Source organism: Ranitomeya variabilis, chromosome 1 (assembly GCF_051348905.1).
Source record: "Ranitomeya variabilis isolate aRanVar5 chromosome 1, aRanVar5.hap1, whole genome shotgun sequence".
NCBI classification, from domain to species: Eukaryota; Metazoa; Chordata; class Amphibia; order Anura; family Dendrobatidae; genus Ranitomeya; species Ranitomeya variabilis.
This window is the reverse complement of record NC_135232.1, coordinates 387304335-387324092: the sequence shown is the minus strand read 5'-3', so window position 1 is coordinate 387324092 and position 19758 is coordinate 387304335. Positions and strand designations below refer to the sequence as shown.

The following is a 19758-nucleotide window of genomic DNA, read 5'->3' as shown; positions in this document are numbered from 1 at the left end:
TGGCATAGATTCAACAAGGTGCTGGAAGCATTCCTCAGAGATTTTGGTCCATATTGACATGATGGCATCACACAGTTGCCGCAGATTTGTCGGCTGCACATCCCAAAGATGCTCCATACAAGGCAGGATGGATCCATGCTTTCATGTTGTTTACGCCAAATTCTGACCCTACCATCCGAATGTCGCAGCAGAAATCGAGACTCATCAGACCAAGCAACGTTTTTCCAATCTTCTACTGTCCAATTTCGATGAGCTTGTACAAATTGTAGCCTCAGTTTCCTGTTCTTAGCTGAAAGGAGTGGTACCCGGTGTGGTCTTCTGCTGCTGTAGCCCATCTGCCTCAAAGTTCGACGCACTGTGCGTTCAGAGATGCTCTTAGGCCTACCTTGGTTGTAACGGGTGGCGATTTGAGTCACTGTTGCCTTTCTATCAGCTCGAACCAGTCTGCCCATTCTCCTCTGACCTCTGGCATCAACAAGGCATTTCCGCCCACAGAACTGCCGCTCACTGGATTTTTTTTCTTTTTCGGACCATTCTCTGTAAACCCTAGAGATGGTTGTGCGTGAAAATCCCAGTAGATCAGCAGTTTCTGAAATACTCAGACCAGCCCTTCTGGCACCAACAACCATGCCACGTTCAAAGGCACTCAAATCACCTTTCTTCCCCATACTGATGCTCGGTTTGAACTGCAGGAGATTGTCTTGACCATGTCTACATGCCTAAATGCACTGAGTTGCCGCCATGTGATTGGCTGATTAGAAATTAAGTGTTAACAAGAAGTTGGACAGGTGTACCTAATAAAGTGGCCAGTGAGTGTAGATAGGAAGCGTTATCGGAAATTTCCGCTGAAGTCTAGAAGCTTCAAATTACATCTTCAATATCAAATATCCACAATTTAAGGGAATACCGTAAACTAAAGGCAGGTATGTAAAGATGCCATAATGCTGAATAAATCCATACTTTGCTTGTAGATTTATTTTTTTTTTGTTTTAAAGAATTTTTTTATGAAATCTTATGCAAATTAGTCAAAAGTGCAGTGAGGTGGGACAATACACTGGCCTCTCCCCCTATTCTCCACCGCTGCGGGCCTTGACAAGTGAGCGCTTTCCCTAGTGAGATCTCGGACAAGCACTGTCATTCCCCTTGGCAGCCATTGCATGGTCCTGATGATGTTTTGAGATCCAGACGATTAATCTGCGAGTGCACCGCCTCAGGCAATGACAGTATTGACAAGCGATCTCGCTAGGAAAAGCAAGTAACTGAAAGAAGAGTGACCTGTGAGTCAGAGACAGGAAGCAAGCAGTGGGTAGGAAGTAGTGAGAGACGCAAGCACACTGTCCCATCCCACTGCACTCGCTACTCATTTTCATAAGATCTCGAAGAAAAATTTCACAGGAAAAAGGATTTCTACAAGCGAGGTAGGGGTGTGTTCAGTTTGGGGAACAAAATCTGGATGACAGGTTCTCTTTTACAGTATTCTCACAAACTGCACATATCACCATATTCCATGGGTTCATAATGCAGCTGCAATTAGCTAGGATATTTAGGATGTCTGACAGCTTTGTTTACTAGGATACTTATGAGGGACAGATCTGTGCTTATTACTCCTCCTGCCAAGCTTGGCCTTGGACATCGCAGTGTCTAATCTGAGCCAGAACACATTTTGGCCATAATCTTACTGAGATTGATTTGGATCTTGCACGATGCCATTTACAGCCACACTAAGTCACAGTGCCCAATTCATTATTCATAGCATCTTTACACTGTCAACAGAATGTGCTTCTTATTCTGCGGGTCAGTGGTTCTTCGCTTTTTACACACCTCCCTGCACACTACAGTGATAATAATGGCCCAAAATAAGGCAACAGTGAAAACATAAAGCATCTAAAAACATTAGTACATATTTGTATTCTTCATCAAATGACGGCTCTGGAGCATCTTTTCTTAGATTTGTGTCGTTCCTTTGTTATTTCTTCTACAAATGTATGAGTAAATTGACAACTGGGTGTTACCAGTTAGGGGTGTGTTCATATACACTGACACTATCCAATCAGTGTTTAGAGAGAACCGTGTAGGTTGGACAGTGGAAGAAGTGGAATGGTAACACCCGCTGATAAATTAATCCAGACATTTCCAGGAGGAACAACGGTTGAGCAGTACAATGCGAAGCTCGAAGAAAATATGCTGCAACACTCATATATTATAGGTAAGCATTTGAGATGAGCGAACGTGCGCGAATATGGTGTTAGCTGAGCATGCTCGGGTGCTGAGTGTCTGAGTGCTTGAAAAATTTGCTTGAGTCCCCATACCTGTATGTCTCACGGCTGTTCAACACATGCGGGGATTGCCTAACAAACAGCCAATCCCTGCATGTGTTGCTGCTGTCTAACAGCCAATCCCTGTATGTGTTGTGACTGTCTAAGCCAATCTCTGTATGTATTGCTGCTGTCTAACAGCCAAACCCTGCATGTGTTGCTGCTGTCTAACAGCCAATCCCTGTATGTGTTGTGGCTGTCTAAGCCAATCCCTGTATGTGTTGTGGCTGTCTAAGCCAATCCCCGTATGTGTTGCAGCTGTCTAACAGCCACGAGACATGCAGGCGCAGGGACTCAAACATATTATTTGAGCACGCCGAAGATAATAGGCTAGCACACGAGCATGCTCAGATAACACCTTATTCGCGCACGTTCACTCATCTCTAGTAAGCATCAGTTTAGTACAACATTTATGGCAGGAAAGCTAAAAGTCGTCTCTAAGTCAATTCTTTACCATATTTATTCAGTAATACATATTTGGTGTCAAAGACAAAGCAAAGTAAAAAAAAATGTAAAAAATGGAGTTGCCATGTAAGAATGGAGTATGATATTCTCATTGGCACTTTTTGAGAATTCCCCTCCTACTAGTAAAGGTGTATCATTGAGCAGCCAAGCACATACACAAAGAAAAAGAAACAACCAGAAGTCTATGTGGGTCCACATCTAAAGCCCGGACCACCATTCTGTATGCATTATATCATGTATTTAATGCATATAAGAGTAATATCATGTGCACCCGGCTGTCAGTAAACCACAAGCGAAATATTACTGACTGCTGGCACCCTGTTGTTATGCCCATTCTCAAGAGAACTGTACAGCAAGAGGTTATGTAATAGAGAAACAACTAAATAATGACCCTAACCACCAGTGGCAAAAACCAATTCCAGACCCATAAATCAGGGTTGCCAACCGTCCAGAAATGTCTAGACGGTCCGTAAAAATAGGGCACTTTTTTGCCCTGTCTGTAAAAAAAATTGAAGCGTCGGTGATTTTTTCACCATTTTACAGTGTACAGTGATTACAGCCGATGTCTACATCAGAATTATGGGATGTAGATATGGATCACTGATAATTATAAAAATGTATTATAGTTTTCCAATATGTCTGCAAAAAATATTGTGATTTTTTTTATAAGCTGTTCAGAAAAAACTAAAAAGCCAAGTTGACAACACTGCCTCCGATGTGCTATATGCCATGCTGTTTTGCTACATATAGGTGGTTTTATAATGCAGTGGCACGCACAGATCCCCTGCATCATTACACCTTGGCAGGTGTATTGTGTTGTACGCCAGATGTTGGAAGGTCCAGACATGGGTTTTCGATGGTGATAGCACACAATATTAAATCTTCTGTAAAGGTCGTTGGAAAACATGAAAACCAAGTAACAAAATGCACAATATTGCATCAGAAATAGGAAATAATGACAAGTCTATTTCATGCATTCAATTCCAGGTTTTGCCAAATTCTTCCCCTATGTAAGAAAGCAGTGATTTCTTCCAAGGAGCGTTCTATAAAATACAGTATGCATTTCATTACCACTGTACATAAGCTTTTACGTCACTGATGCCCCCGCTCTTAATTCCTCTGCGTGATCGCGTGGCCCCTGGAATAGCCTGTTGTCATTACTGCGCTGACATCTGTCACAGACCTGGCGCTCACTACTTTGTCTGGACATCTGAGGCTTATCAGAAGCCGCCTCTATACAGACTGGCCCAGGAGTCAAGGGACACATTACTATACCCCAGAATGACCATTAGTACACAGTGCAAAGTACTCGCTGTATTAAAGGGATCAGCCTAGATGTCTGATGCCGGGCAGATGCTGGGATTACATAATATACAGTAAGAAACTAATCAATGCTTCCGATTCCCCTAGACGCCGGTTGTATTGTGATATGCTGCTCTGCAAGCCCAGCCACCGATCCAGCACCCGATAGTCCCAACTTTTACATTTCTTACTTATTTCCCTTTTTCCTTCATTTGCACACATTTGATGCAAGATTTCCATTTTCCAGCAGAGCTAAATATTTAATGACGTGCAAGTTTGTGGTGAGCACAACAGCATTTATTCCAGATGGAAGTGACTTGACAGTAAGATGCATTACATCCCAGGATTAATGCTCGCAAAGAGGTTAGAGATGAACTGAAACGCATCACAATTGACTTTTAATGTGTCGTCTCCGGGTGATAAAGTGAGATTTTAGCATTTCTCTTCCTTTAATGACTCCCACAAATGGAGACAATGCTGGAATTAACGCATTCACATCTGAGGCTATTGGTCTCTCCGGGTTATGGAGCGAACTAGGAAATAAGCATTGTATCAACTGTGACAGTCTTTTGTTCCATGCCTGCATCCTGGACGTATCCTCCTGTGACACAGGTCCCCGGGCAATACACAAAATACTTATGCAGCCTGGAACATGTATATACATATATATACCGGAGCGCAGGGTCTATGGGACAGAAACACGAGACCATTGTTCTGTCTTTTACGCCAGTTTTAACCCTAAGTTGTATATACCCAAACTGGCATCACGGCAAATCATCGGCTACCTGCCCACAACACAGATCCTATTATGATAAAACGATAAGAGTAGTGGTATTTCACAGCTCCTATTATGTAGATTAACAAAGTTATCACTAGACAGAGTGCGAAAACATCAATTCTCCCCAATGACATGCCATTATTTCCATCCATACCTTTAGAAGTCTGACAGAAGGGAGAAAGGCAGCATGGCAAAGCTTCCGAATGGTCCAGTTTAGAGGCCGGGGAGCATCAATTTGACTCATGTCCCTTTGTAATATTCCACTGGGAAATTGAAATTGCACATTAAACCTTGAGAGATATCTAAAGAACAAAAGAGCCCTTGCAAATCTGACATTCCATGCTCATCAACATGTCCACACCAGCTTTGTAGCAATCCCGCACAGCTGATGCTCCCGGGAACTTGGAAGGCTGGAAAAGTGGATTTTCTTTTAGCTCCTGATCCTCCTTAAAAAAAAAGAAAAATCAACCTCCTGTCTTGAAGCAGCAGTGCTCATGCATACCAAATGTGGCTGAATGGAAGCAATCAGCCTGCTGCTCAGGGGAGGGTAGTCGGTATAACGAACAGGGGTAGCCTACATAAAAATAGGAATCTACCTCTCTCAGTCTTCTGTGTCTCTCCTTCACCTCCTCCTCCTCCTCTTCTTCACTGCTCCCAGTTACACATGCTGCTTCATTCACTTTCCACACATGCCATGTATTCTGCCTATTCCCACTCTCTGGCTCGCTCTTTATTTGTTTTCATATTTCCACTTGTTTCACAGTGTGAAGTGGATAAGATCCATTTAGTTTAGAACTGGGTTATATGCTGCATCTCATTAAGGCAATGAAATCCCAGAGAAAATACTTATGTGCACAAATTAGGATGATATACGGTGACCTAAAGTAGGCGCTTACAATGGAATAGAGTATGTCTATTAATCTCTCTACAGTATCTATCTATATCTATCATCTATCTATCTATCTATCTATCTATCTATCTATCTATCTATCTATCTATCTATGTTATCTATTATCTATCAATTATCTATCTATATCTATCATCTATCTACCTATAGTATCTATCTATATATCTGTTATCTTATCTATCTATTATCTATCAATTATCTATCTATCTATATCTGTCATCTATCTATCTACAGTATCTATCTATATATCTGTTATCTATCTATTATCTGTCAATTATTTATCTAGCTATCCCATATCTATCTATCTATCTATCTATCTATCTATCCCATATCTATCTATCTATCTATCTATCTATCATCTATCTATCTATCTATCTATCTATCTATCTATCTATCTATCTATCTATCTATCTATATCTATCATCTATTTATCCCATATATATCTATCTATCTATTATCTATCTATCTATCATCTATCTATCTATCTAGAAATTCAAACAAATTCAAAAAAAGAGGCAGCACTCCATTATTTCAGTGAAAAAATGTAAGCCTTGAGAAAGGCTCATTCAGAGCTGAAACGTCGCCCAGACATGTGGGTTTATTAAATCCTGCACGTTTTTTCACCAAAATAATGAAGTGCTGCCTCTTTTTTTAATTTTTTTTTAAATTTCTATGAAGTGTAGACGATCATTGGACGATCATTGGACGGATTGTTTGGGGGCCTTGCTGTTCCCTTTTTTTATCTATCTATCTATCTATCTATCTATCTATCTATCTATTATCTTTTTATCTATCTATCTATCTATCTATCTATCTATCTATCTACTAAGATTACTATGCCTTTAAACAATTCTGGACTGTCTATATCATGTGTTTGGAAGCTTCTTTTTTTTTTTGCAACATCTGAGTTAATTAGAGACACATCTGTGGATGTATTTTAATGCACACCTGAAACAGACTGCTTATTTGGGTAGCATCATGGGAAAGTAAAAAGAAATCAGCTAAGTTATCCCGAAAAGAATTGTGGACTTGCACAAGTCAGGCTCATCCTTGGGTACAATTTCAAGATACCTGAAGGTGCCTCGTTCATCTGTACAAACGATTATACATCAGTACAAACAAGATGGTAATGTCCAGCCATCATATCGCTCAGGAAGGAGACGGGTTTTGTGTCCCAGAGATGAACGTGCTTTGGTCTGACATGTGCGTCTCAACCCAAGGACAAAAGCAAAAGACCTTGGGAAGATGATGGCAGAAACTGGTAAGATTGTGTCAATATCCACAGTGAAACGAGTACTGTATCAACATAGGCTGAAAGGTCATTTAGCCAGGAAGAAGCCATTACTCCAAAAGAAACATAAAAAAGCAAGATTAATGTTTGCAAATGCATACAGGAACAAATACTTTAATTTATGGAGACATGTCCTGTTGTCTGATGGAACTAAATTTTAACTTTTTGGGCATAATGACCATCGTTATGTTTGGAAAAAAAAGGGAGAAGCTTGGATGCCTACGAACACCATCCCAACTGTGAAACATAGGGGTGGCAGCATCATGTTGTGGGGTTATTTTGCTGCAGGAGGGACTGGTGCACTTGACAAAATAGATGCATCATAAAAAATGAAGATTATGTGGCAATACTGAAGCAACATCTCAAGGCAGGTGCGATCAAGGCGACCTACAAACCAAGTTCCGTTACACCAGTTTTGTCAGCAGGAATGGGCCCAAATTCTGACCAACTATTGTGATAAGCTTGTGGAAGGACATCCCAAACGTTTGACCCAACTCATTCAGTTTAAGGGCAATGGTACCAAATACTAATGAAATGTATGGAGACTTTTGACTTTGCAGTAATAAGAATTTCTTAAACCATTCTCTCTCATTATTCTGGCATTTGGCAAATATTAATAATTATGGTAATCCTAATTTGCCTAAAAAGAGAAAGGTTATTCTGATTTCATGTCAGATATTGAGAGAAACATGCATATATGTCTTTTTATATAGTGTATGTAAACTTTTGGTTTCAACTATCTATCTGTATAAAATCTATGTATCTATTTATACGATCATCCTTCTACATTGTATCTATCTATCTCATATCTATGTATCTATCAATTATCTATCTATCTATCTGGATACAATCTATCTATTTATCAACTATTATCCATCTACATTCTATCTATCTATCTCATATCTATCCATCTATTATCTATCTGTCTATCTGGCTAAAATCTATGTCTCTATTTATCAACTATCATCCATCTACATTGTATTTATCTATATATATATATATATCTATTTATTTATCTGTCTCATATCTATTAAAAAGAAGCAGCACACCATCATCTTAGTGCAAAAAAAAGCTAATGTAATGGCCAATTTGTGCACAACGTTTTGGCTCTATGTGTGAGCCTTTTTCAAGCAGTATACAAGTACACATTGAGAGTATTTAAGGTAAGTAAGTGAATACAATTTACATCAATTAGTGTTAGGTGTCAAGTTTCCAACTCTACACAGGGGGAATCTCAAAACCATCTCCGCTGCAGTCTCCCATTCTTCTCCAGCCGCAGTGGAGCCTGCTCAGCAGAGATGTCGGTCCCAGCACCTGGCTCAGGCTGATACTGTGCAACTGGTTACGGCTGCCCTTCCAGGTTCTGCCTTTTACAACGGAGGGTGTGGAAACCACAAAACGACCAAACAGCAATATATGTTATATATACAAAATATTCTTTATTAAATACAAAAGACAATCTAAAAATGTATCAATATAGGACAATGATAGAACACAGTGAGGAATAAATGCAGACCACGAACAAAGTGCTGCCGTGCAAAACTAAAAACATGCAGATCAGGAAGATATTCCCCTACATATCTCTGTTGTTAGTATGGGGGACTTGTATACAAGAGCACAGTAAACCACTGTATATGTGGGCACAACCTACGTACGTAACAGGATGCTGCACCGTAAGTATACAACCGACCATTTAGCCGTATTGTTGCCACACTAGGCTGAATCTATATTGGTGCAATCAAATAGGCTGGAAGTACTCTATACTAAAATTAACACCCCATAATCAGGCCTATCACAAGAAAAGCCAGCCTATAATGTGCCCATATACTACATGCACAGAGTCTAGGGCCATACTCCAAAAGGAGTTACAATAATCCATGGCTAACGTAAGATAGAACATGGTAACTACCTATTTCCATATTACCTTCTATAGGTGGCACTCAGGTGTACAAGAGTCCACGGTCTGCACGTCTGCCCGACGCGCGTTTCAGAGATGAACTCCTTCGTCAGGGGCGTATCGGATGACCGGAATGCCGGCATTTTAATGTAGTCCCGCCGGACTACAAGCAAATGAGGATTTCGAATTACAAGCTAGGGATCTCAAATCCCGCTTCAAAGAACGGGATATAGCAATCGTGCCATTAAAAGGGCATATCTACGAGCAAAACATAGTGATAGGATTGTATTGCTCTTCAGGAGGGAAAATAGAGAGAGTAAATCTGAGGAGATCAGATTTGTGACAAACTTTAACTCTCGGGCAGGGGCAATGCGGAAGGTGTTAGGGTATGTGTCCACGTTCAGGAAACGCTGTGTTTTTGACGCAACGTTGTTCCGCAGCATCAAAAACGCAGCGTCCAGATGTTACAGCATAGTGGAGGGGATTTAATGAAATCCCGACTCCACTATGCGTTAAAAAACGCATGCGTTTTTGCCGCGAAAACGACCATGCGGTGCGTTTTTTCAAAACGCAGCATGTTGCTACTATGAGCAAAACACGCAGGTACACCGCAAGTGACCTGCCAGTGTCCTCAGGTGCAGTTTTGGTCAGGATTTTACCTGCATAAAATCCTGACCAAAGCCTGAAGCAAAACTGAACGTGGACACATACCCTTAGAGCGTACTTGGCATATCTTGAGAACCGATCCGACCTTGGCCAAGATGCTACCAAATCAGCCTCTCATTACATATCGGAGGGCCAAAAATATACGGGATCATTTGGTACGCAGTCACTACATATGCAATCCACCTAGGACATTTTTAAATGATCCCAGCAATAGAGCGAGAGGGGGTTGTAGGGCCTGTGGACATTGTGTGGCGTGTACTAATATTGTCAGAGAAGACAATTTCGTTGACTCCTCGGGACCCAAATGCTTTAAAATATTGAAATCAATCACATGTACATCCAGGAATGTAATATATTACGCATCCTGCCCATGCCCACTGATATACGTAGGTTTAACCACGCAACAATTGAAAACTAGGGTTAGGGAGCACGTCCGGGGGATCGAGGCAGCTGCCAAAGAAACGGATATTAATATACTTAAAACGATACCAAGACACTTCAAGTCACACCACAATTGTGACAGTAGTGCCTTGCGCGTCAAGGGCATAGATATGATTGAGCTAGATATAAGAGGGGGCAGAATTTCACAACGTCTAGAACAATTAGAGACTCGCTGGATGTGGACTTTGAACACCGTCCACCCCCATGGGCTCAATGAGACCATTAGTTTTGCGTAGTTTCTGTGATTATGTGGGCTGCATAGGAGGAGGTGCGGGCATGCACAGATTGTTATTCGTGCATGTTTTTAATTATGTTTTTAACATTTTAGATTTATGGTGATTATGGATATGTTGGATGACATTAGAATTGGACCAAAGCTCTGATTTGTCCCTTTCCCACTATGAAGATCCAAATGGAGTACGGCACTTGGAGAAAATCTATAGAACTCTATGGAGTATTTCATCTTGCTAATGCCAGTTTGACCTTATAAACTCCATATATGAACATCTATGTTATATGTAATAGTTTCCAGATATGCCATACAAAATATTTTTTATGTTTTTTTGTTCTTTAGTATTATATAATAATATTTTTACACATATTTTCTTTTCTTTTCTTTTCTTATTTTTTCTTTTCTCTTAGTGGGTAGCCAATTATCGTATTAGGTATAATTGGTTTGGTATAGGTGGTAATGGGGGTGGTAGTTGTACAGAGACTGCCCCTACATTGTAGTTGTGGGATGCCATGTTTGTTGACATGGAATATTAACACAATCATAAGTGGCATCGTATAACCATATAGGGCATTCGTTCTCCCTGTTATTTGGTATAGGTGGCACTTATTTTCTCTTTCTTTTTCTTCCCCCCCCTTCCCTTACGAGCTGGTTACTATGCTCCAATTCCGCTTCTGGAACTGGCGGTGACGCCGCTTGCACGCATGCGCACTTGGCCCGGCCACTCCGGTTGGCTTGTGGCGTCTCGATGCTGGGGCGGTTGCCATGGTTGGCGGTGCCTAGGCATGATGCCGCCGCCGCTGTGAGTCGCGGGTTGCCATGGCAGCGCCTGTGTCACTTCCGGCGAGCATCACCGCTACTTCCGGCGGGACTACATTAAAATGCCGTCATTCCGGTCATCCGATACGCCCCTGACGAAGGAGTTCATCTCCGAAACGCGAGTCGGGCAGACGTGCAGACCGTGGACTCTTGTACACCTGAGCGCCACCTATAGAAGGTAATATGGAAATAGGTAGTTACCATGTTCTATCTTACGTTAGCCATGGATTATTGTAACTCCTTTTGGAGTATGGCCCTAGAGACTGTGCATGTAATATATGGGCACATCGTAACTCCTTTTGGAGTATGGCCCTAGACTCTGTGCATGTAGTATATGGGCACATTATAGGCTGGCTTTTCTTGTGATAGGCCTGATTATGGGGTGTTAATTTTAGTATAGAGTACTTCCAGCAAATTTGATTGCACCAATATAGATTCAGCCTAGTGTGGCAACAATACGGCTAAATGGTTGGTTGTATACTTACGGTGCAGCATCCTGTTACGTACGTAGGATGTGCCCACATATACAGTGGTTTACTGTGCTCTTGTATACAAGTTCCCCATACTAACAACAGAGATATGTAGGGGAATATCTTCCTGATCTGCATGTTTTTCGTTTTGCACGGCAGCACTTTGTTCGTGGTCTGCATTTATTCCTCACTGTGTTCTATCATTGTCCTATATTGATACATTTTTAGATTGTCTTTTGTATTTAATAAAGAATATTTTCCATATATAACATATATTGCTGTTTGGTCATTTTGTGGTTTCCACACCCCCCGTTGTATAATGTAGTAACGACTGGGTTACAATAAGTCTGGAATTTAAACAACACCTAGGCGTGACATTGTTTCACGTCAGCCATGTTGTTGAGATATACCATTATTTTTCTACAGGTTCTGCCTTTGTAGCCAGCACTGATCAGCAGTGAGCAGGTCTTTCTGGGACTAAGTCCTGCTTTTCCCATACTGAGCATGCCCACGGGACGACATCCCATTGGAGGTCGGGGGTCACATGCTCAGGTCCTGTTGCAGCTCCTATTGGACCATCTGGAAGGTCTTGTAGCACTGCTGCTATAAAAGGTTTGCATGGCTGCTCAGCCATGTGCTAGTGTATACTTGAAAACGTGTGTGTGTTGATGTGTGAAAGTTGCTCATTAATCATCCCCTCCCTTGTGTTTGACTGCTCACGTAAGGAGGATGAGTGCTATCTAGCGGCCGGCAGAGCCATCAGTACTTAACACACGATACAGCGACTATTGCTGTGACCGCCAGTGCGGCGCCATGCGATATTAGAGCGCTTTCCTGACCCAAGTCTGGGTGGTTAGTGGCGTCCGCCAGAGCGGCACTGCATGCACTCTTGTGCATAAAAATTATTATTTAAGTTATACTCTGACACCCACTAGCGGTGTCGAGTGCAAGTGGTCTAGACTTACTCTAATCCTGAGTCTTGGGATTGAGTTTCTGTGACTCCTTGCTTGCGCTTTTTGTGCAGTACCGCGACCCTGTGACGCAACAGGGTTTGCTTCTTTCATACAGGGTGAAGCTAACTCGTGTGTGTATCCTCATTGTACCGCCATATAGTCCGTCATTACTCAGCAGCAGGTTCCATCTCTGCACGGTGGACCCCAGGCTGCGAACGCACCTTTTACCATCTCTCTAATTATTTGGTGCATTCCGCTAGCCCTAACATTACACTAGCGCCAGGGTCTGGCTAGTAATGGCGGACGAACAGCGACTGCAGCGGTACATCCAGCAGCTGGAGGGCAGGTTGGCAGCTCTCGAGCGCACAACCTCAGCTGTGGATGTTACCGCAGTAGCTGTTCAGGCTGCTAGCGTGGCTGCAGCAGCTTTGTCCACTGTCACCCCTGTTCCGACCCTATCTCGCCTCCCGCTGCCAGATAAATATTCTGGTGATAGCAAATCTTGTAGGGGTTTCGTGAGCCAGTGCTCTATACACCTCGAGCTTCTGGCTGCACGTTTCCCCACAGAGCGGGCAAAGGTGGGATTCATTATGTCTCTTCTGTTGGACAGGGCGTCGGAGTGGGCTACGCCGCTGTGCAAGCGTGGCGATCATGTGGTGCAGAGTGCTCCGCTGTTCCTGAGCATTCTGAAACAGGTCTTTTTAGGACCTTGAGTCACCTATGATACAGCGCTCCAACTGTTGGCATTGACTCAGGGCTCGTCTTTAGTCAGCCATTTTGCCATCCACTTGCACACATTAGCATCTGAGCTGTAGTGGTCAGATAAAGCCCTATGCCTGTATTTTGGAGGAGGCTGGCTGACCATGTGAAGGACGCTTTGGCCACTAGGGAGATTTCTGCCACACTGGAGGAGCTAATTGCTGTATCCACTCGTATTGACCTCCGTTTTAACGAGCGGAGATTAGAGCGAGCCCAGGTTTCGGCTGGCTCCCACCTTCGCCAAACCTTTGGAATCTCTGGTCCAGGCGCCTGAGTCACATGAGGCCATGGAGGTGTCACGAGTGGGATCTAAGTCCTGGACAGCTTGTTCACTGAAGGTCTTTCATATCTGCCGGCAGTCAGGATATCTTGCCACCAGATGTCCCCAGCGGTTGGGGAAACTCAGCGTCTAGTGGTAGTAGGTGGAGGTACACTAGACACGGCGACGTTTGCCTCCAAATTGGGACAATAACCATAGGCTCTTCCACTCATTCGGTAGAGCTTTGCGTGGATATCGGGGCGGAGGGCAATTTTATGTCTTCTGCCTTTGCCCAGCGACACACAATACCCCTGGTGATGCTCGCTCAACCAGTGACCGTACGAGTGGTGAATGGGTCGACACTGCCCTCATAGATAACACACCAGACCATCCCATTTACTCTATCCATGTTGCCATCTCATCAGGAGATGATATCTTTGCTTGTCATTCCAGAGGGAATTGATGAGGTCCAGTTAGGGATACCTTTGCTACGGTACCACTCCCCTCATATAGAGTGGTCCACAGGCAGAATTTTGGGATGGAGTGAATCCTGTGAATGTGTGATGGAGTGAATCCAGTCCGTGTCACCGCCCCTATGACTGTCCAATTGACCTCTTGCCTGGTGCATAGCCTCCCCGGGTCGAGTCTATCTGTTATCTCTTCTGGAGACGGAGGCAATGTCCCAGTATATCCAAGAGAATCTGGCAAGAGGATTCATTAGGAAGTCAGTGTCACCTGCAGGGGCTGGGTTCTTCTTCGTGCAGAAGAAGAATGGAGAACTACATCCATGCATAGACTACAGGAGTCTTGACCCCATCACCGTTAAGAATAAGTACCCACTACTAGGATTGAGCGACTTTTATTTTTATAGGATCGGGTCGGGTTTCACGAAACCCGACTTTCTCAAAAGTTGGGTCTTGTGAAATCGGCCGATCCTATAAAAAAGTCGGGGTCGGGGTCGGCCGAAACACGAAACCCAATGCAGTGCAATGGGATACTATGGTTCCCAGGGTCTGAAGGAGAGGAAACTCTCCTTCAGGCCCTGGGATCCATATTAATATGTAAAATAAAGAATTAAAATAAAAAATATTGATATACTCACCTCTCCGACGCAGCCTGGACCTTACCGCTGGTAACCGGCAGCCTTCTTTGCTTAAAATGAGTGCGTTCAGGGCCTTCCTGTCATGGTTCTCAATGGCAAGAGACCGTAGTAAAGCATACAAAAGGACTAGCTCTTGGAAGATGGGAACTCGAGCTGACTGTGAGCTAAACCTACCGCACAACTAACAGTGGCCGGGTAGCGTGCCTACGTTTTATCCCTAGACGCCCAGCGCCAGCCGGAGGACTGACTGACCCTAGCAGAGGAAAATACAGACCTGGCTTACCTCTAGAGAAATTTTCCCCAAAAGGCAGACAGTAGCCCCCACATATATTGTCGGTGATTTTAGAGGAAAATGACATACGAAGTATGAAGATAGGTTTAGCAAATTGAGGTCCGCTTACTAGATAGTAGGAAGACAGAAAAGGGAACTTCACAGTCAGCTGAAAACCCTTTCAAAACACCATCCTGAAATTACTTTAAGACTCTAATATCAACTCATGACACCAGAGTGGCAATTTCAGCTCACAAGAGCTTCCAGCCTCAGAAATATTCAAAAACAGAGAACTGGAACAAAAATGCAAAACAATCTTAGGACTACAAGTCCAACTTAGCTGATAGTAGTCTAGGAGCAGGAACATGCAACAGAAAGGCTTCTGGTAACATTGTTGGCCGGCATAGAAATGACTGAGGAGCAAGGCTAAATAGAAACTCCCACATCCTGATGGAAACAGGTGAACAGAGGAGATGAAGCACACAAGTTCAGTACCACCAGTAACCACCGGGGGAGCCCAGAAACCAAATTCACAACAGTACCCCCCCCTCAAGGAGGGGGCACCGAACCCTCACCAGAACCACCAGGGCGATCAGGATGAGCCCTATGAAAGGCACGGACCAAATCGGAGGCATGAACATCAGAGGCTGTCACCCAAGAATTATCCTCCTGACCGTAGCCCTTCCACTTGACCAAATACTGAAGTCTCCGTCTGGAAACACGGGAGTCCAAGATCTTCTCGACAACGTACTCCAACTCACCCTCAACCAACACCGGAGCAGGAGGCTCAACGGAAGGCACAACCGGTACCTCATACCTGCGCAACAATGACCGATGGAAGACATTATGAATAGAAAAAGATGCAGGGAGGTCCAAACGAAAGGACACAGGGTTAAGAATCTCCAATATCTTGTACGGGCCGATGAACCGAGGCTTAAACTTAGGAGAAGAAACCTTCATAGGGACAAAACGAGAAGACAACCACACCAAGTCCCCAACACAAAGACGAGGACCAGCACGACGACGGCGGTTGGCAAACTGCTGAGTCTTCTCCTGGGACAACTTCAAATTGTCCACCACATGCCCCCAAATCTGATGCAACCTCTCCACCACAGCATCCACTCCAGGACAATCCGAAGACTCCACCTGACCGGAAGAGAAACGAGGATGAAACCCCGAATTACAGAAGAAAGGAGAAACCAAGGTGGCAGAACTAGCCCGGTTATTGAGGGCAAACTCCGCCAAGGGCAAAAAGGCAACCCAATCATCCTGATCCGCAGACACAAAACACCTCAAATAAGTCTCCAAGGTCTGATTAGTTCGCTCGGTCTGGCCATTAGTCTGAGGATGGGAAGCAGACGAAAAAGACAAATCAATGCCCATCCTAGCACAGAACGCTCGCCAAAATCTAGACACGAATTGGGTTCCCCTGTCAGAAACGATATTCTCCGGAATACCATGCAAGCGAACCACATTTTGAAAAAACAGAGGAACCAGCTCGGATGAGGAAGGCAATTTAGGCAAGGGGACCAAATGGACCATCTTAGAGAAACGGTCACACACCACCCAGATGACAGACATCTTCTGAGAAACAGGGAGATCAGAAATAAAATCCATGGAGATGTGAGTCCAAGGCCTCTTCGGAATAGGCAAAGATAACAACAATCCACTAGCCCGAGAACAACAAGGCTTAGCCCGAGCACAAACATCACAAGACTGCACAAAACCTCGCACATCTCGCGACAGGGAAGGCCACCAGAAGGACCTAGCCACCAAATCCCTGGTACCAAAGATTCCAGGATGACCAGCTAACGCAGAAGAATGGACCTCCGAGATGACTCTACTGGTCCAATCATCCGGAACAAACAGTCTACCAGGCGGGCAACGATCAGGTCTATCCGCCTGAAACTCCTGCAAGACCCGTCGCAAGTCTGGGGAAACAGCAGATAATATCACTCCATCCTTAAGGATACCTGTAGGTTCAGAATTACCAGGGGAATCAGGCTCAAAACTCCTAGAAAGGGCATCCGCCTTCACATTTTTAGAACCCGGTAGGTAAGAAACCACAAAATTAAACCGAGAGAAAAGTAACGACCAGCGCGCCTGTCTAGGATTCCGGCGCCTGGCAGACTCAAGATAAATCAAATTCTTGTGGTCGGTCAATACCACCACCTGATGTCTAGCCCCCTCAAGCCAATGACGCCACTCCTCAAAAGCCCACTTCATAGCCAAGAGCTCCCGATTACCAATATCATAATTTCACTCAGCGGGCGAAAATTTACGAGAAAAGAACGCGCAAGGTCTCATCACGGAGCAGTCGGAACTTTTCTGAGACAAAACCGCCCCAGCTCCGATTTCTGAAGCGTCGACCTCAACCTGAAAAGGAAGAGTAACATCAGGCTGACGCAATACAGGGGTGGAAGAAAAGCGGCGCTTAAGCTCCCGAAAGGCCTCCACAGCAGCAGGGGACCAATTAGCAACATCAGCACCCTTCTTAGTCAAATCAGTCAACGGCTTAGCAACATCAGAAAAACCAGTTATAAATCGACGATAAAAATTAGCAAAGCCCAAAAACTTCTGAAGGCTCTTAAGAGAAGAGGGTTGCGTCCAATCACAAATAGCCTGAACCTTGACAGGGTCCATCTCAATGGAAGAGGGGGAAAAAATGTACCCCAAAAACGAAATCTTTTGAACCCCAAAAACACACTTAGAACCCTTTACACACAAGGAATTAGAGCGCAAAACCTGAAAAACCCTCCTGACCTGTTGGACATGAGAGTCCCAGTCATCCGAAAAAATCAAAATATCATCCAGATACACAATCATAAATTTATCCAAATATTCACGGAAAATGTCATGCATAAAAGACTGAAAGACTGAAGGGGCATTTGAAAGACCAAAAGGCATTACTAAATACTCAAAATGGCCCTCAGGCGTATTAAATGCGGTTTTCCACTCATCCCCCTGCTTAATTCGCACTAAATTATACGCCCCACGAAGATCAATCTTAGAGAACCACTTGGCCCCCTTTATTCGAGCAAACAAATCAGTAAGCAGTGGCAAAGGATACTGATATTTAACCGTGATTTTATTCAAAAGCCGATAATCAATACACGGCCTCAAAGAGCCATCTTTTTTAGATACAAAGAAAAAACCGGCTCCTAAGGGAGATGACGAAGGACGAATATGTCCCTTTTCCAAGGACTCCTTAATATATTCCCGCATAGCAGCATGTTCAGGCACAGATAGATTAAATAAACGACCCTTTGGAAACTTACTGCCCGGAATCAGATCTATAGTACAATCGCAATCTCTGTGCGGAGGTAGTGAACCAAGTTTAGGCTCCTCAAAAACGTCACGATAATCCGATAAAAATTCCGGAATCTCAGAGGGAATAGATGACGAAATGGAAACCAAAGGTACGTCCCCATGAGTCCCCTGACATCCCCAGCTTAACACAGACATTGCTTTCCAGTCGAGGACTGGGTTATGAGATTGCAGCCATGGCAATCCAAGCACCAACACATCATGTAGATTATACAACACAAGGAAGCGAATAATCTCCTGGTGATCCGGATTAATACGCATAGTTACTTGTGTCCAGTATTGTGGTTTGTTACTAGCCAATGGCGTGGAGTCAATACCCTTCAGAGGTATAGGAACTTCCAGAGGCTCTAAATTAAACCCACAGCGTTTGGCAAAGGACCAATCCATAAGACTCAAAGCGGCGCCAGAGTCGACATAGGCGTCCGCGGTAATAGACGATAAAGAGCAAATCAGGGTCACAGATAGAATAAACTTAGACTGTAAAGTGCCAATTGAAACAGACTTATCAACCTTCTTAGTACGTTTAGAGCATGCTGATATAACATGAGTTGAATCACCACAATAGAAGCATAACCCATTTTTTCGCCTAAAATTCTGTCGTTCGCTTCTGGACAGAATTCTATCACATTGCATAATCTCTGGCGCCTTCTCAGTAGACACCGCCAAATGGTGCACAGGTTTGCGCTCCCGCAAACGCCGATCAATCTGAATAGCCATTGTCATGGACTCATTCAGACCTGTAGGCACAGGGAACCCCACCATAACATCTTTAATGGCATCAGAGAGACCCTCTCTGAAATTCGCCGCCAGGGCGCACTCATTCCACTGAGTAAGCACAGACCACTTACGAAATTTTTGGCAGTATATTTCAACCTCATCTTGCCCTTGAGACAGGGCCATCAAGGCTTTTTCAGCCTGAATCTCTAAATGAGGTTCCTCATAAAGCAACCCCAAAGCCAGGAAAAACGCATCCACATTGAGCAACGCAGGATCCCCTGGTGCCAAAGCAAATGCCCAATCCTGAGGGTCGCCCCGGAGCAAGGAAATTACAATCCTGACCTGCTGTGCAGGATCTCCAGCGGAGCGAGATCTCAGAGACAAAAATAATTTACAATTATGTTTGAAATTCTGGAAGCGGGATCTATCCCCGGAGAAAAATTCAGGTAAAGGAATTCTAGGTTCAGATATAGGAGCATGAATTACAAAATCCTGTAAACTTTGAACCTTCATAGCGAGATTATCCAAACCAATAGCTAAACTCTGAGGATCCATTTTAATCAGGTGAAATCAGAACCATTCAAGGATTAGAAGGAGAGAGAGACGAAGGCTGCAGTAAGCAGAGATGCAAGTGAATCAACTAATGAGCAAACTCAGAAAAAAAAAAAAAAAAAATTCTCTGCAGACTTCTTTTCTCTCCTTTCTTCTGCCAATTATTTTAACTCTTGGCCGGCCAAACTGTCATGGTTCTCAATGGCAAGAGACCGTAGTAAAGCATACAAAAGGA

General features: G+C 43.7%; 1 protein-coding gene across 5 annotated transcripts in view; it reads right to left on the bottom strand.

The window, feature by feature from the left end:
• TRPM3 (transient receptor potential cation channel subfamily M member 3) overlaps positions 1 to 19758 on the bottom strand; it is a 1089849-nt gene that overhangs the window by 597987 nt on the left and 472104 nt on the right. For 2 of the 5 annotated variants that reach the window (XM_077249056.1, XM_077249058.1), the window contains exon 1: positions 5015 to 5502. The exons of 2 other annotated variants lie outside the window; for them this stretch is intronic. In XM_077249056.1, the coding sequence (XP_077105171.1) occupies positions 5015 to 5104 (90 nt within the window). In that variant the 5' untranslated portion in view covers positions 5105 to 5502. Of the gene's footprint in view, positions 1 to 5014; positions 5503 to 19758 lie in introns of those variants that run through there. One more of the 5 variants, XM_077249061.1, reaches the window with a different exon arrangement.